Consider the following 24726-nt stretch of genomic DNA (forward strand, 5'->3'; position numbering starts at 1 on the left):
ACAAATTGCCCCATAATAATGTCAGTGGTTTTACACAACCGTCTTGTGAACGGAGGAAGCGGTTCTATGCCTTGTGGATGGGAGAAGATGGCCTCTCGGCTATTTCACCCCCTAAAATTGCCCATGTGATAGACTACATGTTCAATGTTGTGAAAAGGCATGTTTTTCTTAGTTTTTTTTTTTTCAAAACCCAAACCACAACGTTTAGTCAAATTGAACCGAGTGTTTCTGTTGACTAAACCTAATGATGTTTTAGCAGTGCCCAAACATAACCACGTTCCTTTAAAAAAAACAAAAAAACAATTCCCAACGAAACCAAGTAGCTGTCTTTCAAGTTTCTTACTCCCTGCCCCTTTGTTTGTAAAACTATGCCAAACTCTTGTGGTGCAACAAACAAACAAAAATAATAACACAAAGATGGAAAAAGCAAATCGTTTTGACGAGTTGTGCCATAGCAAGAAAACAAATAACTAACTCTAACTAAATAAAACTTTCCAGAAACAAATGTGATTCCTCCAGACGGCTAGAGACAGAGCTACTCAAATAACAAATGTCTTCTGGGTGAATTTGTTTTTTGGACGATTTCCTGTATGTAACCATTTTTTAAAAAAAAAAAAATGTATTCTTCAACCTCAAACCGAGGAACTCCATCAGGATATTTACCTTGTGCTCTGCGACGCACTTATTGTTACACTGTTTATAGCTTTTATATATGATACCTGGTTGATTGCGTTGTGCAAATGTTTAAAAGGGCGTTCCTAATCGCATCAAATCAATTTACACAGTATATAATGTGAACGTACTGTAATATCATTATTATGCAAGTCTTTAGTGGAGGTATTCAATAATCCACGCACTATTACTTTCGGGTAATGCATCTGTTCGTGGCCGCTTGGGGGCAATATCGGTTTCTAATTTTATAGCATATTAACATTTCCAATGTCTTTTAACATATTTGCATGTATGGAACGAAACCATGTTGTATTATTAATTTAAAGTTTTTTGTTTTTCTATGACTTCGATTCTTGTGTTTTAGTGGCGGTAAAAGTGGTAGTTTCTGCAAGTTTAGTTATGCTACACTCTTTGTTTAGCGCCACAAAGGAAATGTTGTGGTCCTCTGACAGTTCTTTTTTTCTTCATTTATATAAATATGTTGGATGAGTGATGTGGCTGCATATTATTGATTTTCACCCCTTTGTTGCTGTTGACTTGGCCCCCACTGCGTTGCCTCGTCCGCCCCTGACTCCTCTCCTCCTCCCCAGCGGAGAGAGGAAGCACAGAGACAAGTGAACAACAAGCCACGGCGAGGAAGATAGGAAATTGCAGAGGTGGGTGTTTTCTCCCGGCTTCGCAGCGACTGCTCCGTTCGGCTCCCTCCGTGGACACTTTACTTGGTTCAGCCGAGAGGTACTTGTTCGCCTTCCCCGAGGGTTTTCCCTTCTTTTTTTGGGATGTTGTTGCTACCCCTCAACTTCACTTCTTGCGTGAGGCTGCGTGCGGGTCGACGTTTGGTTTGGGTCAGTGCAGCGGAGGCAGTGGGGGCAGCAGCAGCACTCGGCACTGCACGGCTAGGCTAGGCCTCGCAAAACACGTATGGACTTTGGAAAACACTCCTAACACCCTCCACAGTCGGTAATGCTCTGCCTTTTTGTGTATTGTGCTCGGCACGGTTGGTTCCAATTGCCTCGCGTACGGAAACCTGCGTGGCTGCCCGAAGCGGTCAACTTTACGGCGTTGAACGCAGCCGTTTAGCATGCTAGCTACAGTAGCGCAAGCTAATTGAGTCCGCCGTGCGTCCCCCTCGTCCGCTTGATGAATAACCCATCCAGAGCGGGACTTCGGGGGAGAGAAGTTTAAAGAGTCAACCGTGCGGCGCACGCTGGTTCATAACGGGACGTTAAAAATTTGTGCACATCCAAAGAGACGGAACAGTGTTTAGCTAGCGTGGCCGTTTGTGACACCAATTGTGCTTTTTGTGGTGGCTGGGCTGGGGTTGTGTTATGTGGTAAAGTGTATTTATATTTGCGCACAATGGGTCTATTTTCCGGTTTGCTGCGTTTTAATAGAACGAAGCTGCGAGTTTCTTTATTGGCTTTTGGGCTTCTTTCTTTCCCGGCAACGCAGGGGGGTTATTCAGGTGAGAGTACACGGAAGTGACAGAAACGCTACCCACAGTCAAAGTCCAGTCTCGGCTTACTTATCAATTTCCTATATTGTATTTACCTGAGCCGTCCACTCCCTTCAGACACCGGTGCTACAGTACGTAATGCTTATCAGGTGACTGTGCTTGTGGAGTGTACTGTCTTAGTAGGTTGCAGATGTCTTTTGTGCTGGACTAAAAAAAAAAAAAAAAAAAAAAGTCTAAAATGGAAAAATACATCAATTGACCGATTCGTTGTACTGATGTGGTCTTCCAGGTGGAGGGGTGAGATTTTAATTTGTGGTGGAGCAACGAAGTACAAAAGCAAAAAACCTGTTGAGTGGGTCTGGGTGTGTGGGGTGTGGTAAGGTGGCAGGCGTGTTTGTTGCCTCCTTATTCTGTCCTCTTTCGACATGGGCACGTCTCAGTTTACAGTCCTGTGGTGAGAATGTGCTCAGGATAACCGTAGTGGACCCTTACATTTTTTCCACCGCACTTGGGAGTTCTGCTTTGTTTTGTATCGTCTCGCTTTTTAGTTCTATGAGGATGAAAATCACAGCACAATAACGCCAGGGACAGGTTTGACAGCTCCTCCAAAGGTAACATCGCTGGTGGTGACTGGAGCTTGAAACAAGTCAGCTGATCAGTCCCATTCGTTGAATGCATATAGCATGCTTGTCATATTTGTTTCAACGCCCTGCAGGCATGTCTGTTTTGGCCTGCTGGAACAGAGATGGAGGAGATTGTGAGCAAGCGTAGGCATGCTGGGTTTCTCACAAAAAAAAAAATGCCCCTTTGAAATTTTCCCAAAAGGGGTATTGAAAAATAATACGTTGGACTTTTTTTTCCATTTGCTGCATAGGATGTGCGTTCTTAGTCGTGCTCTCAATAGGGGCCAAAGTCTCACTGCTCAGCCAGTCGTTACGGCGAGGGCTATCATTTGTGAGCCTCTGTAATGACGGGCTTCAGAGTACACCATGGGTGTGTCCCCCCCGGCACACAGGAGCTGGGATTTTCATGCATAGGCCCCTCCTTCCTGTATGTCCTCTCTTTCGCTCTCCCTCTCTGTTTATTTGCCTGCCTTTCGACTTCTAACGGTTACACCTGCTCTCCATGTTTTGATTTGAACCGCGGCGCAAAATGGCGCGAATGCCAAAGTGCACTGACTTCTGTAGCTGTAAATCATCAGGAGCCGCTCCGTGTTTCAGTCGACTGTGTCTATTTTATCCAGCTTTGTGATTACCCTTTAACTTGTACAGTTAGTATTTGCCAGCCGCACTTTGATTTCAGTGGGCAAGCCATTCAAACATATTTGCATGGTGTCACCTACTTATTATTTTACAAACCATTTTCCCTATTGAACATTATGTTGTATCTGTATAGATTATTGGCTCCATTATAAATTACAGTTTTGATGTATAAGGACAAGAAGCAAAAAGGTTGTGCGTTTTTTTTTAGACTTATTCTTTTGGCCTGTTGTCTGCACTTTTCCTTCCTCTCTGGGAATAGCAAATTAGCATCCTGTGGATCAAACAGCTGGCCCTATAGAGATCCACAAAAAGTGTGTGTGTGTGTGTGTGTGTGTGTGTGTGTGTGTGTGTGTGTGTGTGTGTGTGTGTGTGTGTGTGTGTGTGTGTGTGTGTGTGTGTGTGTGTGTGTGTGTGTGTGTGTGCCCAAAACGTAGACTCCCTTTGCCCGCTACCAGACTCAACCCACATGGGACACAGAGAGAGATGAGTGCTGGGCGGGTCATGGACGCTTTCAGGTCAGGATGGCAAAGGCGGCAGCAGTTGGATGTCGGCCAAGACACACATACATTCACACACATGCAGGCTAAATCTCTGTGTGACCATTCAAATGAGGCTGAGTCAGCGAAGCGCTCGGCCAAGCCACAACAGCATTTTAGCTCGGTTTCACCTCAGGTGTGTGTGTGTGCGCGCGTGTACGTGCACGCACACGCGCTTGCAATTCGGGTCCTGCTGAAATAGCTCCCAAAAAAGAGTTACACCGCCGCAGTCACAATGCTGGACGGGTGAGAGATCGACAAACTGGCCCCTCGACCGTGCACGCTTGTCCGAGCCTCCGCCAAGTCGGGGGACACCGGTAGTGTGTGTACATCTGTGTAGGCTTACAGTAGTAAGTGGCTTACGGGTGTAATTCCAGAGCTATCCCATTAGCAGATATGATTTAGCATCAATACTAATGCCCTTTCGGTAGATTAATGACTAATGGGCCCGGCTTTAAGTGGCCAAAGCCATTTGAAAAATCCCTCTCAGGCAACTGCTCCCCCGCCGCAAGAATGTCAGTGGTAGGACTGACATAACTTCTAGAGGCCGTGTGGTCTGTTTGTCTGATGCGCGGAGGCCCAGGAGACGGCCTTCCTCGAGCCTCTCAAAAGTGTTGACGCTTGCACTGTGCCACAAAGAGCAACCCAGACTGCGTGGTATGTTGACTTATCTGATGCGTGCTGTCAGTCTGCCACTGTCAAGTTGAAATCTTGGTCCCCGTTGTGCAACCAGAAGGCTGCTATCGACATTCTAGCGACTGGACGGTCGTCCGTCTCGCTGCGCGCTGGTTGCGTCTAACAGGTGAATTTATTCCGTAATTGAAAGGAAATATCGCTGCGAATTGTGTTTCACTCAGAAATTCAATGCATTATTAACACGACAGGGGTGTTGTGGAGTCCTGCATGACATCACTCTGAGCTCTGCTAAAGAAGATTTTTTTTCCTGGTTAATAGTAATGCGTCACTGGTTCAGAGATGCTAGCGGCACCTGCGCTTGTGTTTGTGTTGGAAAGGGAAAAATGTTGGCGTGAGACAGCAAAGAAAAGCTAAAGGGCTCCCTTATTAGGACAGCTTCCAAGAGCGGAGACAGGATGTGACACGTTCAGCTCTCTGTGGAATGTGTGACAATGGTGATATGTGTTTGGGTTTGGGTTTTTTTTGTGCACTGTCTTTTTCTGCCCTCGCTCGCAGAGAAGCAATCAACGCCGCATTGTCATTATCACCTCGATTTGGCATTGCTATTCAAGGATCTAACCAATGTCTGACACATGGTCCCCCCCCGCCCCCCCTCCTCTATCTGGTCTTTGACACATACGCACACACACAACTGCTGTTCCCGCACAGGCCTTTGCACACATAAGGAAATGTAGAGGAGTTTTATTACACTGGCAGACTGCGGATTTAGTCTGAGTCAGTGAACTATGATGTAGGCAGGGTTTTTTTTGCCCAGGTTTGGAGATGAGCCCCACTTGTGTCATCAAGTCATTAGACAGAAAGACAGACACTTGTGAACTGTTGTTCAGGAAGTCTGGCAGAAACTATGTCTCCATATTCCTGATTTGGTTTGCAGGGATGTTGACGTTGACGTGTCATCAGTGATATTTAGCATGACTCATTGTGAGGCTTTCTTCATCTTATGTTTGTGCTGGATTGTTTCTGTAAAGAGGATCTGTGGCTGAGAAAGACTGATAGGTTTGTCTGATTTTCACAGCCAATTTGTCTTTTAGTTCTCAGAAAACAATGTGTAAATTATTCATTGCTGAAAATTGAATCTTAATTCCTTTTTAAGTCTGACAAGAGAAGATTTACGCTATTTGTAACATTTACATGGACTGGACCTGTTTATTGGCTTTTATTTTTGTGTTTTTTATTTTGCCAAAGAATAAATGGGAAAAATCTTATTAGTTGTGCGTGTGGCAATATAGACTAAACTGTTATAGTTGTAAAGCTGTTATTTATTTAGTTTGTATCCAGTCATATTTTGAGGGCCTTATTAATCTCCTTCTTTTGTAAAATGCAATGAACAAAGGATGGCAAGAGTCCTCCCAACGCTCTTTGCCTTTTTGAATGTGTCTAACTGATGATTTCCCTCAATGCTCTCACACTCGTCCTGTTGTTTTCACCTCATCCTGAATGCCTTTCCACTCTTGAACAGAAAGTGCTAAAAGATTCCCTGCGTCAGAGCTTTAAAACCAGCTTTAGGTGTTTCTCTCATCCTGCATCTCACTTTCTTTTCAACACTGTCTGACAAAACTATTTTTGCTTCCACTCACCCTCTGCTGATGCAGGTTGCACCTCGAGTTTGATCCGAATTATCACTTTCACGGCGCACCTCTTTCATGACACCCTGTGTGTTTCTCCTCAATGTTTTTTCTTCTTTCTTGCTTTGTTTTTCAGCTTTCCTCCTCGTGCTTTGTAACCCCTCACTACAAACTTTAGGGATGGTAATGAACGTTTGTATTTATACCCATGCCGTTATCAATTCTCTTTAGTGATCTGGCTTGATTCCATTATGAATACCTTGCCTCCACATGTCTTGTGAAACAATAATGTCATCCTCTGTCAAAAGACTGTCACCAGAAATGACAACAAAGATAATATGATCCTGGTAGAATCAGTCTGGAAGGCAGAAACAATCCAGAAAGAGTCTTCATTTCACAAAACTAATACTGACAGTAAAATGCATCATGTTAAACATCTGTTTGCTCACACAGCTTGTGCCACATTTCACTTCCACTGTAAAGCACTTTGTTATTTCGATCTAAGAAAAGTGCTGTCAAATTAAAGTTTATTTACTGAATCAAAATGAGTCTGTCAGAGACTTGGAACTTTGAGTCAATTTGAGGCTGCTGTTTTTCTGTTTCGCCACGCTGCTATGTTCCATCGTCCATTGTCCATGAGACCCCCAGTGGTACAGCTGCAGGGGTCCTTGGCGTGCCCATCTTTTGAAGCGCACCTGTCTGCAGCGTGGAGTTGTGGTCTGCGTAGCACAGCAGTTGCCAGTCGTGTCTTTCGATTGACACCAACCCGACACCGCAAACTTTCACTTTGGGGTGAAATCAATTGGAGCATAAAAACAAATTATGTTGATGATGAATGTAACTGGAACCAGTTCCTTATTCCCATCCCTAACCAACCTTTTGGCATGTGCACTGTGCCAGGGCCTTTCTGACTTTCTCTGTCTATCTGCTTTGGTGTTTCATCCTTGATATATGTGTGCCTCTTTGATTTATTCCCGGTGTTGGTTGACTGTCCCCTGCTCCTGGGTGTTGATTCCTGTCCTGTCGTGTGCTCTGCTCTGCTCTCAGCGTGTGAATGGAGCAGTGTGCGAGTACGGCCTCCCTGCTGGCCTCAGTGCGGGAGCAGGAGAGGCAGTTTGAGATGCTCAGCCGAGCTCTGGAGGAGGAGCGGAGGTCTTGTGCCGGCACCCTGCCCCGCCCCCTCCCCAACATGCAGGTAAAACCAAACAGACCCCCGCTCCAACCCAACCCAACCACCGAGATCATCTCCCTCTCCAACCAGTGTCCACGCTTTCCATTGACAGTGTCTTGGATTCATCCCTAATACGAGCTCCTAAAGTCATATTAACCTCCATCCCATATGTTTTGCCCGACTTCATCAAAGCCAGTAACTCCTCCACCTCATGAAAATGTTGTTTTGGAAACAGAAATGCAAAGTTGTTTTTGCAAAAAAAGTAGAAGTGGGACTTTTCCGAGGAGTTGGTTTCCTCCTCATAGCTTTTGATAGTGGGGATTTTTGCATCATCCATCCTTCACAAGCTGCCATCTTTTATCTGTATCCACTGGAGTTCTCTTGTCATCATAATCTCCACTTACAAGCTTAACGAACAGTTGAAACCTGTTTTTGTTTTTCCTGACCTGTTTGTGTCTGAGAGCTTGCATGAATAGTTGATGTTTGTTACGCTATAGTCATGATATAGCCACGATATAGTCACGATACAGCCATGATATAGTCATGATTTAGCCACAATATAGTCATGATATAGCCACAATATAGTTATGCTATAGCCACGATATAGTCATGATATAGCTACGCTATAGTCATGATACAGCCATGATATAGTCATGATTTAGCCACAATATAGACATGATATAGCCACGATATAGCCACAATATAGTTACGCTATAGTCATGATATAGTCATGATATAGCCACAATATAGTTACGCTATAGTCATGATATAGCCACGATATAGCCACAATATAGTTACGCTATAGTCATGATATAGCCACGATATAGCCACAATATAGTTACGCTATTGTCCTGATATAGTCATGATATAGCCACAATATAGTTACGCTATAGTCACGATATAGTCACGATATAGTCATGATACAGCCATGATATAGCCATGATATAGCCACAATATAGTTACGCTATAGCCATGATATAGTCATGATATAGCGCTTCTTTCTCTCTCTTGAGCTATTTTTGTATATATACATATAAATATACAACTCAGAAAGTCCACAAATCATTTAAGAGTTTCCTCTTTAAACTTTGAGAAGCAACTACCCCTTTATTCCCCATATAGTCCTGACATAAGGACCTTTTGTTGTCCATAGACATTGCTACAGTGTAGAGGTGCAGTAGCACAACGTCATCTCCGATGGTAAGAGATGCAGGCCCCAAACTGGATGGAACTTTTCCAATTTCTTCAATTTCAAACACTGCCTCTGTTAATCTCCATGGGTCAACACCTTTATTAGACATCAAGCACATGATCTCTCGTCTCCTGGGTGTAGATTTAAATCCATCATCCCGTCTTTACAACAAATCACTGATCCTTAGAGTGCTCCTGAAATACAGTGGCAGAGCTCAAATACGGCAATCAGGATTGAGCCTCTTCCTTTGAGATACTCAGAAACAGGTCATCCATCCCTTTACTTCCTGATCTACAAAGGCAACCTGAAGCTTCAGTGACCTCATGGTTGTGAAGCAACTTTTACGACAGTCACTCACACACCCCTAGCACGTACGCTCATGAGGTCTTGTCCTAGTCCCGGGTAATCCAAGCCTTGCGAGATAAGAGTGGTGTGTGTGTGTGTGTGTGTGTGTGTGTGTGTGTGTGTGTGTGTGTGTGTGTGTGTGTGTGTGTGTGTGTGTGTGTGTGTGTGTGTGTGTGTGTGTGTGTGTGTGTGTGTGTGTGTGCGTGTTACAGTGTGAGCAGGACAGAAATGTAGCCTGTGTTAGCTCTTATCTGTGCCTCATGTGTTTACACAGCCCGGAGGCTTCGGCATGCCTCTGCCACTCTCCCAGGCTGCACCGCACGACTTTACTTTTCCTGACAGGTTCCCACACGTCCGCGTCTGCCCGGCACTTTCTACTATCCTCTCTGACTCAGGCTTATCGGAACCAAAGAGGGGAATTCATTTCCTTAATATATGCCTCGTTTATTTGATCTTGCTGAGTGGCGGCGAAAGCCTTGTCACTGATCTCCCTGCAAGAAGTATTACAGGCTTTTAGGCCAAATGCGCATCTCATGTAGATTTAAAAATCCAATATTTCAGTCAGCGTGAGACAACTCTAATCACATCTCTGAATCACTGTTGAGTCACCCCCCCCCCCCCATATCGCCTTAGTACCAGAAAAACATTGTGTCCCCCATGTGGCCAGAACGGGAAGTGAACCACACCCACGGCATGCACGGCTGTTACTGGTCGGGTGACTTGCAACAGAAAACGGTTCATCCTTTGTGTTTTTTTTGCCTCGTCCTGACGTCATCACTTACTAATTCTGGCATTTGTCCATTCATCATCAGAGTCATTCATCAGTGCTTGTTGGTTGTCCATGCTCCATTCAGCAACCTCATGTCTGTATGTTGAGAAGTGAAGAGTGTGTCAAATGTGGAATCCTCAGTATGTTTCCGGGATGTTACATGCATGCATTGCTTTGAGATGATGTGGTGTCATGAGTTCATGCACACTTGGTTTTGGCTGAGGTGGACTGCGACTTGAAATGTAAATCGCTCAACACCCACTGATTGACACGATTTAATTATTTTAATTCTCAATAACAAGTTCATTCTTTTGTTGCATCTGGTTCCCGATTATTAACTTGTTGAAGTTTTTTTTTTAAAGCCTGGCAAAATTGTTTTTGCCGCTTCAGAGCACATTAAAGTCCCAGCACGTGACAAGAAAGAACTTCGTTATTATCATTGAAGTTTTTCAGGCGGCTAGAGGTTTAATTTGATAACGAGATTTCCTGCGCTCACATGACTTTGACAGCCCATGACCGATCCCCCGGTGTGTGTTTCCTCTCCACCACAGAACGGCCGCCTTCCTTGTGATGCAGACATAGACAGGCTGACACTGAACGAGGGTTACATCAACGGCGCGCATCACGTAAGTGGTTTTGGAGCTGGCAATTACCTATGTTGTTGCTCGACGGGTGCTAATTCTAAACACGCCGCAAAGTTGGATGACCTGATTTTTTTTTTTTTTTTTTTGTCCTCGTTTGCAGTTCAGGATGGAGCCTGGACAGGTGATGGAGGAGTCCTACACGGTAGAGGAAGAACCCCAGGAGTTGCCTCCTGTCGTCTCCGTCGAGACCGGTGACGATGGTACCACACGGCGAACAGAAACCACGGTACCAAAAATATGTTTAAAAAAAATAAAAAACTATTTGCCGAGTATGGTTTGGAAAAAGTGGCAATGACTTCTAAATATTAACCCCTGAATATTTTCTCTCTTTTTTCCCCTTGTTTTGCTCTTAAAGGTGAAGAAAGTAGTAAAAACCACCCACACAAGAACAGTCATCCCCTCCGTGTCGGACACGCTCTCCCTCGATGGTGGGGGTTCGGCCGTGGGAGGCTACACCACACCGGTGGCCTACAGACAGGTGCCCGGAGGTGGGCCGCCCATGGACTACCCAACTCACACAGTGCCCCGCAACTATCAATACGGCCCACCAGTCGGGGGCTACAATGACTACCGGGGGGGTCCGCCGTCTGAGGCTTACGCCAGCCTCTCCAGGGGAGCTCACGTGGACGATCGCTACAGGTACCTTCTCATATGGAACCACCCAGTTCATATTGAATTTTTATTTTTATTTTATTTTTTTTTAAGGCTAACAGCGTCTTTACACTGACTCAGGGAAATGCACAAGAATTCCAATGTGCCTGTTTTAACCCGTTTTTAATTTGTATGAATGGCAATAAATCTCTCATCTAATCTGAGAAGATTTGTTAGGCAAACAATTATTTTATGGCCATTGGTTTTAATCTCAACCCTCCAGACCAGTCCATCCAGACGGCTACCGAACTCTGGACCCCAACTACAGGTCCCACAGCAGAAACCACCTGGACTCCTATGCTGCTCAGCCACAGGTGTGTTTGACATTTTGCGATTCTTCTTCAAATCCAATTAGCTCACTTGCGAATCAAAGGCTTGCACCTGCTTTCAGTGGTTTGCCTGACTGTGGAGCCTCTGTGTGTGTAGGTTGGGCGAATGGGAAGTGCCATGGAGCTCTCCTCCATCCCAAGGTTTGTCCCCGAGCCATATGGGCTGGAAGATGACCAGCGCAGCATGGGGTTTGAGGACCCTGACTATGGATTGGGACACCCGGTACACTACAGCACTGTACCACGCAACCATCATGCGTTCGCCCACGGGCCTCCACGGAGGGCTGGGTATGTCCTCCTAATCCTTTCTAACTATTGGAGGGCTCTCTGTGTTTGATAGGATATCAACATGTATTTAACTTGAACATTGACAGGAGTTATGAAGGAACCTTGGATGGCGACATGAGCGGTCCAGCGGACATGTACTACTGGGGAGGCGGAGCCCCTTTGGCCCAGGGTGAAAGAGGCAGCATGGCTTCGTTGGACAGCACTCTCAGAAAGGGTCCCGCCACTGGCTGGCGACAACCGGAGCTGCCAGAGGTCATCGCCATGCTCAACTACAGACTGGACCCGGTCAAGAGCAACGCAGCTGCATTCCTGCAACATCTCACCTATAAAAATGACAAAGTACGAAATGCATATTTTTTTCATTATTACATTTCAAGTTATGTTAATGGGCAAGGGGGAGCCGAGGAATTGGCTTTGTCTTAAATAGACAAAATTGTTTATGCAAGGTCAAAGCGACATCCCTTCAAGGTGATAAGCTGTTCTTGTTTTCTCCAAATGAAAAAACAGGAGTGATAGGAGACAAAGTTGTGCTGGGTAAAAGTCAGAGTGGGAGTTGCAGGAGGTGGATATAAAGTGTGCAGACAGTGGGGACCTTATGGTCGAGGTTTGAGAGAGATGGTATGTTTTGACTCTAACACACAAATGTGTTTTCAACAATAGGCAGGTGGATTTTACAAGTTTGTTATCTCCGTCAACTAAATAAGGAGAAACTATAATAATAGCTGTTTTCGTTAATACAACATGTGATTTTCCACTCCGATAAAGACAAGCTTGCTTACACGTACAAAATGTTTGTTCTGTGGCAAAACCTTATTTTTCCACTCCTGCTGCTGGAAGTGAAGACCCTCACTTACGTCACACTTTCAATGTCCTACGCTGTTCTTCTCCTTATCTGATGCTCTGATGAAGTTGTTTTTATAGTATTCATTTCTTTTCTTTTTGCTTTCAAGGTCAAGTCTGATGTGCGTCGTCTGAAAGGCATCCCAGCGTTGGTTTCCATGCTGGACAATCCTAACAGGGAGGTTGGTTTGCTGACTTTCTTTGTGGCTTTCAGCTCATTCTTCACTGAAGTGTGTTTTGATTGAAACATTCCGGGCTAAAGGTGAAGATTAAGGGATGTAGTGTCTCGCTTTTGCAACACGGACACCACTCGCTGGCCTGAGTGTGGTTGAAGTTGTAAATCACCTCTTAATACCGTTTGAAAGGGAAATAAAATAAGCGTCACACGCTCGACTTCTCTTGAAATCCTGCAGGTCAACAGTTGTGCTAAATATGGTTTCAGCCAAGCATTCTGTGGTGTTTTCTGTGATTCCCTTTCATTTAGTATAAAGCTGCGGCAAAGCTGGCCTGATGTTTGCATGGCCCTTACCAGAGCAATGACCACATCATGCATTCCACTGTCTGGTCAAAAAGGCATTTTAACTTCATATTCCATTCTCTAAAGCTACTGACAAATGAGAAGTGGACCTGACTCGCGAGTCAAAGCGTGATAGCAGCGGATGATAATGATATTGACTCAGTGAGTCAGTGGGCCTTAGGACTGTGCTAAAAAGGCAGCGCCATAGCAGGAAAGCTGCCTTGCTTGACAAGCACACTAAATTCCTCATGGGCTCAGCATTGTCGTCACTACTGAATCCTGCAGTCTCATCCAGCTGAGAAAACGGCTGTTGTCAGTGACAACACTGCACTTTCAGATCACTGCATTCAAGAATCTGAAGATATCTACGTGTGTGTGTGTGTGTGTGTGTGTGTGTGTGTGTGTGTGTGTGTGTGTGTGTGTGTGTGTGTGTGTGTGTGTGTGTGTGTGTGTGTGTGTGTGTGTGTGAGACTATCTTGGCACCGAACCAAATTCTCTAAAATCTGGTTTTGTGCCAAAAAAGAACAATCACAGCTTGTTTCATAGGATTATTTGTTTGGTTTTTGTGTTGTCAAATGATCAATGTAAGCTGGCAGTCTGTCAGAAATCCCATGTTGCTTTAGTGGAGCCCATAAAACATTTCCCTGTTGGAGTCCAGCTTTTCCTGCCCTTTCTAAATTCAAGCAGTGTAAAAAAAACAGTACAAGTAATTCCAAAGTAGGTTAAAACAACCTGGAACAAAGTGCTGCACAACCTTAAACACAATGTAATAAAATAACAAACATGAACAAAATCTTAACACTGAAAGGAGCATAACAAAAAATTCAGATATTGCTGTTTCAGTATGTGCGAGACTTTTAAATAAAACCATTTAAAATGATAAGTTGACTCCTAAGACTGACAGGAAGCCAGTCAGGCAGCACCAGAACAGGTGCGATATGATACAGCTGCAATCTTTGAGCCAGACCACAACTGCACCAAAATACAGGGCATTAAAGCAACTTCCTGGCGGGGTGTGATAAACTTGTGGACCACTCTGAAATTCATTTGGAGTGATATGGGCCTATGATTTCCCCAGGGAAACAGAAAGAAACTTGTCTATTAGTCAAACAGCAAAAGATTTTTTGACTTCAAACCTACGCTATTGTCCATATGAGTAGAACACGTTTAACTCGAGGAAGTTATGTGATGCATGCGTTAGAGCCGCGAAAGACAAACTGGTGATTTCCGCCGAGACGATAAATCCATGTCCACACACTCGGGAGTGCTGCGTAAGTGGCACTCAATCATGGCTTAGAGCTCATTTAGCTCTTAATGTGTGGCTCTCCCAGGTTCACTATGCGGCCTGCGGCGCGCTCAAGAACATCTCTTACGGCAGAGATTCAGACAACAAGATCGCCATCAAGAACTGCGATGGAGTGCCCGCTCTGATCCGGCTGCTCAGGAAGACTCGCGACCAAGACCTCACGGACATTATCACAGGTTGGAGGCGCACTGAGGGCCTCTTGTTGTGAGGGGAAAGACGTCCTGATCAATATTGACCCTATTTCACGTCCCTCCTCAGGTACGCTGTGGAACCTGTCCTCTCACGACTCCATTAAAATGGAGATCGTGGACCACGCGCTGCACGCCCTCTCCGACGAGGTGATGGTGCCGCACTCGGGCTGGGAGAAAGGGAGCAACGGGGCCGGAGCCGGGGAGGAGAACTGCAAGCCCAGGCATCTGGAGTGGGAGACGGCCCTCACCAACACAGCAGGCTGCCTGAGGTACGCAGGGACGATGAGCAGGAGACGGACGCACGGTGGCTGCATGTAGATACAGGAGGGAAATGGGAACGAGCCAAGGCAACAGGCTGACAGAGCGGTCGGATGTATATGGAGGCAAGAGAGCGTTGGGTTCTGGGAACAGAAGGCCCGGATCATCAAGGCGTAAACAGACTTCAGCAGGGAGATTATAGGACAAGACCTCATTTAAAAAGCAGAGGCCTGATGATCAGCTCACTCATTCAGACGCGATGACTCTCACTGACTCTCTGTGGATGAGGGATCATTGAGCCGACAGTCCGGGGTTGAGAACAGTACACGGGGGCAATGACACGCATAGTGTAAACAGTTAGTTCCAGTGTGCCGCTCGGTTATCTATATGTTCACCCTGAGCTGGCCGATGGGTAATTGCAGTGGGCGTTTGTGCAAGCCACTTGGCAGTCTCTGCTTGGTGTTTTCTATATGGTCTGAAAAATGCCACCTGGATCTGATTACACATGCTTGGATGATCTATCGTTTCTTTAACTGTACTTATTCAATACATCTTCAGACCGATCAGTAATCACGAATGCCTTAGTGGTTTAAAGTCACAAAAAGTATATTGTGGAATACATCATATCACTATTAAAATGGAGATGAAAATATTGGAATAGCTGCGCCACATGCATTTGATTTTATTAGGTGTTTTTAAAGCCCCCCCCCCCCCCCCCCCCCCACACACACACACACACACACACACACACACACACACACACACACACACACACACACGATTTCAAAAACTGTGCAGTGTTCCGTACATCCACACTGCCTGAACCATGCAGTGATGTGAAACCAGTGCCCCCTGTGGAGGGAGGGAATGTGTCATGGTGTTGTGTAACTGGGCGCTTCACCAGGAAACACAAACCTGCTGAAAAGATCAAGGCTTCACATAATTACACAGAGTTAACTCCCTCGTTTTCACTCCTCTATTATCAACATCAATTAGATTCAGAATTAGGATTTGTTTTTGCCAGTTTGTGTTGATCCAGTCTACTTGGATCTGCAAGTGTGATTGAGTTTGAGGCAAGATTCAGAAAATAGTTTCTGAGCTGTAAAAGTTTGTCGCCAAACTTTGCTGTCCGGTAAAGTAAACAAGACTTTGTCATCTGTTCTTGCATTCAGCGCTAGAATCCTGCTGTAGGTTCTTTCCTTCAGCCCCGTTCTGCTCTTATATCACCATATTTCCCACACTGCTTAACCTTGTTTTCCTCCCCATTGGTGTTTCTCCTCCTCTCATCTTTCCGCTCTTCTAAAGGAATGTGAGTTCAGAGCGAAGTGAGGCGAGGAGGAAGCTGAGGGAGTGCACAGGACTGGTTGATTCACTCATGTACATCGTCCAGTCCCAGATTGACCTCAAAGATGTTGACAACAAGGTAAAGCGCGTCATTTCATTTACTGGCTTTGGGAAGAAGTAGTTCAAATGTTAGAAATGATGTAAAAAATATCTTTATTCCTTGCAAAATATGTTACTTTTTAAGAACAGAAAAACAAACAAAAAAGTAGGGTTGGGGCATTATCGGCCTTAAAAACAGCCTTAAAAAATATATCGCATTTTATTTTATACTCTAGACAACATGGAATGTTTGCAAGAGTTTCCAGCAATACGGATTATAGCAACGCACTGAGTGGCATCATAGTACTGGATTTCAGAAATGTATAGAAGGAGAAAATACAGATATTTATGCACAGATTTAGAGAGTAAAAGTAAAAAGTTGAATGAAAGAATTCCTACACATACCTGATAAATATATTTAAGTATTTCCAAACCTCTGTTAAAATACCATTAATTATGAATAATTAATTACAACGGCCATAATTAATTCGATTAATTTTTGATCAAGTCCCACCACTAAAAAAAACCCCACTGATGTCATCACCAAGGAAGCCTTTCCAACACCTCAACTAGCAGCGTTCTATTCCTCCTTTTTGTCCTTTCCCTCACTCTAATCAGCTCATTGTTTCCCTTGCTGCATCTGCAGTTGATAGAGAACAGCATGTGCCTCCTGAGGAACTTGTCCTATCAGGTGCATCGTGAAATTCCCGGCTGTGAACGCTTCCAGGAGGCCCTCCCGCTCAACCAGGGCCCCGCCCCCTCTGGCCAGAAGGGCGGCTGCTTCAGCTCCCGCAAGAGCAAAGGTCCGTGTGCCAGGGGAGAACCGTTGCGTGCGTGTGTTCTGCAGAGGGCAGACCCGTTGGTCTCCATCGAAGGCAACGTCTCACTGTGGCGAAACTGCCGCATGCACGCGCGCACATGCACGGTGACGTGCACAAACAAAATGCCTCGCTCTCAGAGGAATGCCAACAATTTTCCCCAGCAGCGAAATGGCTCATCCCCTGCGCCGCGGCTCTCTGTTTGCCTTTCACTGAGAGTATTGATTTGTTATTCTCAAATATACACCCCGCCGCCAACATATGATGGCTTCCATTTAAAGGGGTAGCTCACACAGAATTCTAAATTCAACCCATTACTACAACAATTACTACAATTGTTGGTGGCAGCTCTGACGGTGTTTTTTAATGCGTAAAAACCATTGTGGAATTTGACAGCAGGATAGATTTCAACCCATTTAAATGACATTGTGTTTAAGGAGTCCATCAGTGGGAAGAAATGTCTCCATGCTGCGTCTGTGGTGTGATCCCAGAGTGCAGAGGAACCTGCAGCCCAATGTTATTGCCTGATTATCAATAATAACTGTATTTATATATTACAATTTTTTAAAGAGGCAATGTGAACACAGTGTTGAAAAACCTGTTCACACCACGTCTTTTGCCAGAATATCCACTCTAGCCTCTCAGCCTGGAGCTGCACTCACGCCCCTACAAGCTCACTCCCTCGCCACACCTGTGAAATTTCAAACTTTGCGTAAACTGGCCTTCAAGCAGCAACATCGTCAGAATTCACGGGAATGAGTCATATTTTCCCTCTCAGTTTGTGATTTACTTGGATTATATCAAAGGACGTGCAAGCAATGTATTGACTTTACAAACTGTCACTGCCAACATGCATCCTGAGTTTGATCCACTGGCGTGCTCATTTACCTTAGCATTTAGGAAATGTTTGTGCAGAGCAGTAGTGATCTGTCCGTATGCTTATATAGATATATATGTATATGTGTGTGTGTATACGTGTACAAAATGCAACAAGAGTTATACTTGGCATGTCACACTGCTGATGTGTGTGTGGTGGCAGCATTGCTGACTGTGAGCGGGTGTTAACTGGGTGGCTCAGGTATGGCTGCTTCCTCCTTTACTCGCTCTAACTGCCGTCTCTCTTCCTCCTGTCCTCTACATCCCCCCTTCTTTCTCTCCCTGCCCTCTACTTTCCGTCTGCGCTACAGATGAGTGGTTTTCCAAAGGTAAGCTCTTTGGCTCTGATCGAGTGCACATTGCCTCCGCTTGCCTGCTGTTGCACTTTTTATTTTTTTTGTTTGTTTGTTTGTTTTTTGCCGGGGTTTCACCATCGATTTGTTGAAAACTTGCATTGATGCACTGAAGTACTAACAAGACACGCCTCCCTTTCACTGCAAAGGAGTTGTAGTAAAACGCCTAACACGCATCTCAGTTTGTCGGCACGTCTAACCAAACTACTGCAGCATTTACTAACAACAGTCGTCCTCTGGTCCTCTGACGTTAAGACAAAGTTTTGATCACGCTTTGTAATTCCAGGCAAGAAAGATGACGATGGGGCTGCTGACATAATAGACATTCCAAAGTCGACCACACCTGCCAAAGGTAATTAATTGGTACAGACCTATTTTAAAGCAACATCTTTAACCTCCGACCAACCCTCCATCCTTGGCTTCGCCTCATTTCCTCTAGGCTACCAGCTGCTGTACCAGCCGGAGGTGGTTCGCATCTACACCTCGCTGCTGAAAGAGTCCAAGAACCCAACAGTGCTGGAAGCCTCGGCTGGAGCCGTTCAGAACCTGTGTGCTGGACGCTGGACTGTAAGAGCAAAAACCATGATGTTTTTCTCCCGAGTCGCACAGAGTTGACACTCTAGCGTGGATCAAGTCAGTCAATGACTTTATTTTGTCCAATTAAAAGGCACAGACAAAAACATTGCATTAGAGAATCCCATTTTAATAGAGCTGAAGAAATAGAAATATAGCTCTGTCAACAAACATGTAAAACTGATTCTGTTTGGTGAACAAGAGCCCTGGCTTTACTTTCTGTTATTTTCTAGCCTTGAAAGATTCCACAGTAGGCTTATCCCTTTTGATTGTTATTCTTAAACTGGTCAAGGTCCTTACTTTGCCAAAATGATTGCTGAGAGCTTCTGGCTGCTGCATGCAAGATTAGTGAAAGGAATAAGCTGGGCTAATGAGTGCTTCAAGACTTCTTTGACTTGCTGTAAATGTTTTCTTGAAGATTTTTGAAAAGACCAAAAAAAAAAACCAAAAAACAACGATGCGTTGGCTTTTGTACCCCCCAAAAAAAGCAATTGGACGTCCCTTCCTTTGATTTCTAGTATGGGCGCTACATCCGTGCCTTACTGCGCCAAGAGAAGGGTCTGCCCATGATGACGGAGCTGCTGGCCCACGGCAACGACCGCGTGGTCCGCGCAATGTCTGGAGCCCTCCGCAACCTGGCTATCGACGCACGCAACCGAGATCTACTTGGTGAGAGCATCAGCGGCGCTGAGCTGTTCCAGACAGAACACGGAGGACAATGCGGTTGAACCATAAACTCTTGTCCCGTCACCTTCAGGTCAACACGCGGTGCCTCACCTGGTGGCCAACCTGCCTGGAGGCGGCCAGAGTCAGCCGGTGCGGGCGCTGTCCGAAGAGACGGTGGTGTCGGTATTAAACACCCTCCACGAGCTGCTGGGCTCCAGCCTGGAGGCTGCCAAGACCCTGCGGGCCTCACAAGGTATCGAGAGGCTGGTGCTCATCAACAAAGACGGGTGAGTGGCGACCAGTCCCTCGGCAGCATCGCGCTCTGCCCGATTGGATTGTCCTGTTTTGACTGTGAATTCATCCACCAGGAACCGTTCAGAGCGTGAGGTGCGAGGAGCCGGCCTGGTGCTTCAGACCGTGTGGGGCTACAAGGAGTTGCGGCGCACTCTGGAGAAAGACGGCTGGAAGAAGACGGACTTCATGGTCAACCTCAACCCTCCCAGTAACACCACCCGGACCAACGGAGGATATGAGGACAGCACCCTGCCGCTCATAGACAGAGGTCAGGAAGGGAGAGGAGGGGCACCTGCTGGGCCAAAAATATCATATAATATAATATAAATATATAAATATCATATGATTTAACCTGTAAAGAAACAAAATCCATTGCTTAACTTGTATTTTTCTCTTGCTATTCAGAAAATGTAACCTGTCAAAATTGTTTGTATTTGCAGTGTAGGTTGTGTATAAAGCATATAGACTATATGCAACATATTAGCTTGCTCATGTCCAACACTTATCAAACACACCCACACCGGCCCTCTGTTCTGGCTCTGGAAGTAAGATGCAGTGCAGAAATCATGGAGCTGTCTTACTGGGTGCACCAAAAAAAAAAAGACATAATTTTAAAAGCAATTATCTTGAAAACTGCTAAGTCTAGCTCAGTGAAATGGAACAGTTTAGCTGTTGAACATCATAAGTTTATTATGGGACTGATTTCATAAGTGTTCAATATGTGCAGCGCTTGTGACACGGCACACGTCAACTGGGTGACTGTGTGCAAACATATTCCAAGTCGCAAAATGACTTCTCTTTGGGAGTGAACGGCATGGCTCCACCTTAAAACACAACAAATATAAAATCTTGATCTTTTTCTATACATTCTGTGAAAATATGAGGTTATTTCAGCAAGAATTGCCAAAATGATTGGCCTGCGAAATGATATAAATTATTTTTTTGGGGACACCCTGTGTATCACAGCACTGAAAGAAGCTGATGATTCCTGTCTCTTTAACACACACAGGCGGCAAAGGAGAGCGAGAAATGATCCCAATGAACGACCTCGGACCGGGTAAGTGTGTCAGAAAGAGTGTGCGCTCTCTCCAAGTGATCGCGCACACATCACTAGTTTAACACGACAACGCTCCACCTCAGATGGCTACTCCACACTGGACGAGAGGGGGAGGAGGAACACTCTGGATAACACACTCGAACCTGCTGACAGAGACGGAGTACAGGTAAGCCCTGCTCATCGTCTGTCGCACGCGCTGCGAGACGGCGCTGTAGCGAGAAACGGTGAATTCCCGTTTGTTTTGTGATGAATGAGATGCAGGTTCAGAAACGTTGTTTGCTCTCTGGCCATCATGGTGTCTGCAAATCTGCAGGCAGGTAAGAATGAGGTCCTGAAGGACTGCGCTCAGTGAAAATACACTGCATCTCCTATTCCTTCATTTTATGTTGATAACAGCCAGCACATTCATTTAGAATGCTGAAAGTCTGAACCCGTGTCCAACTGTGCACAACGTATAGCCTTGCGGTAGGAAAATCAGAAATGAAGCGTTCACCAGTCACTGAAGTGTCTTGTGTAGAGGTGCATCCATGGGCATTCCAAATCTGTTTCACTGAAAACTGATCTGGACGGTTGCTGTGCACAGCGTTCATTTCCAGGCAGGGATTGGCCTTAAAAAATGACTCATTCTGGATTAATAAATCATGATGATGATGGAGGGATAATGGAATGGGACCTAGCAGAGGGCAACTCTGCTGGCCCCCACTTTAGATGAATGGAGAAAGAGACAAATGTGTTCCCAAAGAAATCCAAAACGGTAACGAGTGCGTTTACACGTGAAAGCCAAAGCTTATTTGCCTTGTGCCATGCATGAGTGAGAAACACGGCTGCTTTGCTCCCAGCCTAGACCAGGGGAGGTGGGGTGGGGGGCAAGGGGGGGGGGGGTCCTTCTCTGTGCCAGTACTGACATTTCTGTTCTTTATTTATCTAATTTAATTTTCAAATCTGGATATTGACAGCGCGCCCTCGACGAGCTAAACAGATGGCAGCGTCCAACGAAGTGATGTGGGCTATTTTTGCTTTGGATGTGTGGGGCAGATCTCTGCAGCGTGTGAACAGACACGCCGTCACACGCGCCCACGGACGGCATGTCGATGCATGTCGTGTCGAGGCGCCGCGGTCGATCTGCCACTTTCCCACCAGCGTTCCTTTTTCTCAGCATCTCCCTGAAACATGAACTGACTGTGAACTAACCCCTTGTAACCTCTCTCTCTCACTCTCTCTCTCTCTCCCCCCTCATTTGATGTTTTCCCACTTTCCTCTCACAACTTGTCACCTTCTCTCTCTTTTTTTTTGTGTGAATTTTCACACCTAACCCTTGTGTCTCTCTCCTAACCCACCCCTGCCGTCTCTCCTCGGTCTCCTTTTTCCCCTGTCACGCTCCTCTGCACTGTCCTTTGTCTCTCCCAGGGAGGGATGTATGGGGAGAGGCAGGCTTCTTTGCCTCTCGTGGATTCTTATGATGGTTAGGACACACCCACTGTCACACTGCATGTTAGCGCATGGTATGTGTGTTCCACCGGCTGAACCTCCCACACACTTGCATGGCCTAACACTGTGTAACGACTTGTCGTGACTACTTTTTTCCGTGCGTTGTACCATGACCACTGTTTATCAGTTAGCTACCCTGGTGTTGTTATGACATTGTGTTGCTCCGCTTTACCAGTGACAAGTGACTTTTGTTTTTTCCCTCTTCAGTGTTTTGAATGTTTGTTTCATATACAGTGACCTTGTGTGTGTTGTACCTTTTGTATTCATCCATGTATTTATTTTAGGTCACTCGCTGCCATGGATGAGGCAGTTTTCAATGTGCCGTTCCTCCCATCAGGGCATGAACCCCTCCAGCCGTCCTCTTCCCACTGTCCATTTTGACGGCTCTGCCTCTTCCTCTCTTGCAGAAAAACTGATTGTGTGCATCACGAGACGACAGCCTCCTCCCACCTACTGCCCTTGCTGAACCGACGGCGGCACAGCAGCAAGTCTCCTGTCGCAACCCAAACTCCATCTCTGGCTCTGCTGATCTCTCTTTTCTCTCTCTTTCGCTCTCCACGTTTCTCTCCCTCTCTCCCTTTATTGCATTCCTCCATTGCATCTGACAGAAATGACGTGGATTTATGCCCCCTGTGGACAAAACTGGATAAAACACTTTTAAAAACCATACCACTCTGCGCTCTGCCAGTCCGTGAACTTCTTCGCCAAACGTCAGAAACCACTTGACAGATCCCAGTGCGACAACACTACACCTTTATGCGACAACACTACACTGTCCTTGGATACACTAAGCTTCAATGTTTTGGTGGGTGGATTGACACTAATTTGACTAATTGGAATGGACTGTGGATATTTTTTGGTAAACGTTTTCCATTAATGGCTAGTGCACTACCTTTTCCAAGAAACTGTATTTTGCCGTTTCTCTTTAACTCGCATAACCAAATTATTTCATACGGTTGAGAAATGATGTTCAGTGATCTAATCAGTTCCGTGTAAAGCTTCTGCCTCTGTTTGGTTGTGGTGATTACTCTACTTGCTTTGCTCTGCGCGACGTAATGTGCCAAATGACTCTGCTGCAGCGATTGCCAACGACGAATGCAAAAACTTTACACACCGAATTGTTCACAGCAGCTACACTGAAAACTGTCACCGGCTTGGTTTTTGTAAACTTTGTGCTGTCAAAAGTCCATTGTTAAGATGTACAACATGCTGCGTATCTCTGAATTTTATTATGCTTCACAAACAGGAATTGAGGTTTGATTTTTTTTTTTTTTTTTTGCCACAGAGGGGAAAAAAAGCATTGCTTGTTTTTGGAATTACAGCATGACCTCCTCAAGACGAGGAGGTCTCTCTTTTACGAACTAAAGCCCCTTAACTTTCTCATTCTTGGTAGAGAAGTCTTCCAAGATGAAGAGGTCTGAATTCCTTTTTCCTGCAAGTCTCTTATCTAATGAATGTGCGCACGCACGCACGGCTGTCTCTTTGAGAGCATTGTGTGTTAACTGGAGTGCCTCTCTGATTCAGGATGAGTCTGAAAGCTTTGTCTAACATGACTGGAGAAGACGGACTAAGGTGTCTTTTTCTCAGCAGGTTTTTGCCTGTGAACACTAAATATATCGGACACAACAGTTCTCGAGTTTGCAGCATTAGCGTATGTGAGCTTGTGTACCTTGCAAGTTGATTCTCGTCATTGGAATTGTTTTCTTTATTTCCTTTTTTTTTCTTCTTTTTTTTTTTTAAATTAAACACCTGAGTTCTATCATTTTACTGCTACCTGTAGCCCACCACACTTTAAAAGACCTCGGAGCAGGCACTGTTATTGTCTGTGTTTGGCCCACTTAAATACAGTGCTTGTTTTGTAGAAGGCATATTCTTAGTGCCTCTTGAGATGTAGATACTTACTGAATGGATGATTAAAAGAAGCACTAGGGGTTATTTGTTTTTTCTTCCTTTTTTATTGAGATAAATGTTCCGTTTGTCTTTTTTTTTTTTTTATACATACAAGTTGAAAAATGACAGAATGGCCTGTTTGTCCCCCATCTCTTCCCCAAGTATCAAGTTGCCTTTAAAAGCGAACTGACTAAAAGAGCAGAATAGAGTGCAAGGGTTTAGAAAATTGGTTAGGAGGCATAGATCAGAATCTATTAGATAAAGCGGCGATAAAAGTAAAAGCACATTTAAACTATATATACACAAGAGAATATTTGTTAATTTTAATGGTTTTATGTATTTCTTTTTTTTTATATTGATTTGGGTTTAATTGTTTTGGGTGAACGCATATGCAATCGGTTATTTCACATTTTGATTCAAAGTGCTCAGTTTGTGTCTTGCTTAAACGCAAAAACAAATTAGCTGAATAAAGCCTTTCAACGCTCTCAGCAGATACTGGAACATTAATGGACAAGTCTGATTCTTGGCTACATAATCTCTTTGCCTTGGCTCTTGAAGTTGCACATTCTCATTTATGATTGGATTATGTAACTAGCAATACTGTTTTTAATAAAAAAGAAAATGATTTCGTTGAGCCTGG

The 24726-nt window shown here is 45.0% G+C and overlaps 1 protein-coding gene across 11 annotated transcripts; it reads left to right on the forward strand.

Annotated features, from left to right (window-relative positions):
• Positions 1 to 1205: 1205 nt before the first annotated feature.
• ctnnd1 (catenin (cadherin-associated protein), delta 1) lies at positions 1206 to 24720 on the forward strand. 11 transcript variants are annotated; one of them, XM_076036432.1, is made up of 23 exons: positions 1276 to 1407; positions 7235 to 7382; positions 10216 to 10290; positions 10409 to 10534; positions 10664 to 10947; positions 11183 to 11273; positions 11386 to 11576; positions 11663 to 11915; positions 12527 to 12598; positions 14265 to 14415; positions 14498 to 14699; positions 15994 to 16111; positions 16718 to 16874; positions 18077 to 18094; positions 18405 to 18470; positions 18558 to 18685; positions 19210 to 19360; positions 19449 to 19644; positions 19726 to 19919; positions 20661 to 20708; positions 20792 to 20874; positions 22116 to 22210; positions 22604 to 24720. In XM_076036432.1, the coding sequence occupies exons 2-22, from the start codon at positions 7242 to 7244 to the stop codon at positions 22173 to 22175; spliced, it is 2805 nt and encodes a 934-aa protein (XP_075892547.1). In that variant the 5' UTR covers positions 1276 to 1407; positions 7235 to 7241; the 3' UTR covers positions 22176 to 22210; positions 22604 to 24720. The 11 variants fall into 11 exon arrangements, with proteins under 11 accessions (XP_075892611.1, XP_075892591.1, XP_075892547.1 ...); XM_076036449.1 differs by having other exon boundaries at positions 1308 to 1328; XM_076036440.1 differs by lacking the exon at positions 1276 to 1407 and adding an exon at positions 1468 to 1632.
• The last annotated feature ends 6 nt before the right edge of the window (positions 24721 to 24726 follow it).

The sequence above is a fragment of the Nelusetta ayraudi genome, unplaced genomic scaffold, assembly GCF_046127955.1.
Source record: "Nelusetta ayraudi isolate G7.1 ecotype Tasmania unplaced genomic scaffold, CSIRO-AGI_Nayr_v1 ptg000004l, whole genome shotgun sequence".
In the NCBI taxonomy this organism is placed as follows: Eukaryota; Metazoa; Chordata; class Actinopteri; order Tetraodontiformes; family Monacanthidae; genus Nelusetta; species Nelusetta ayraudi.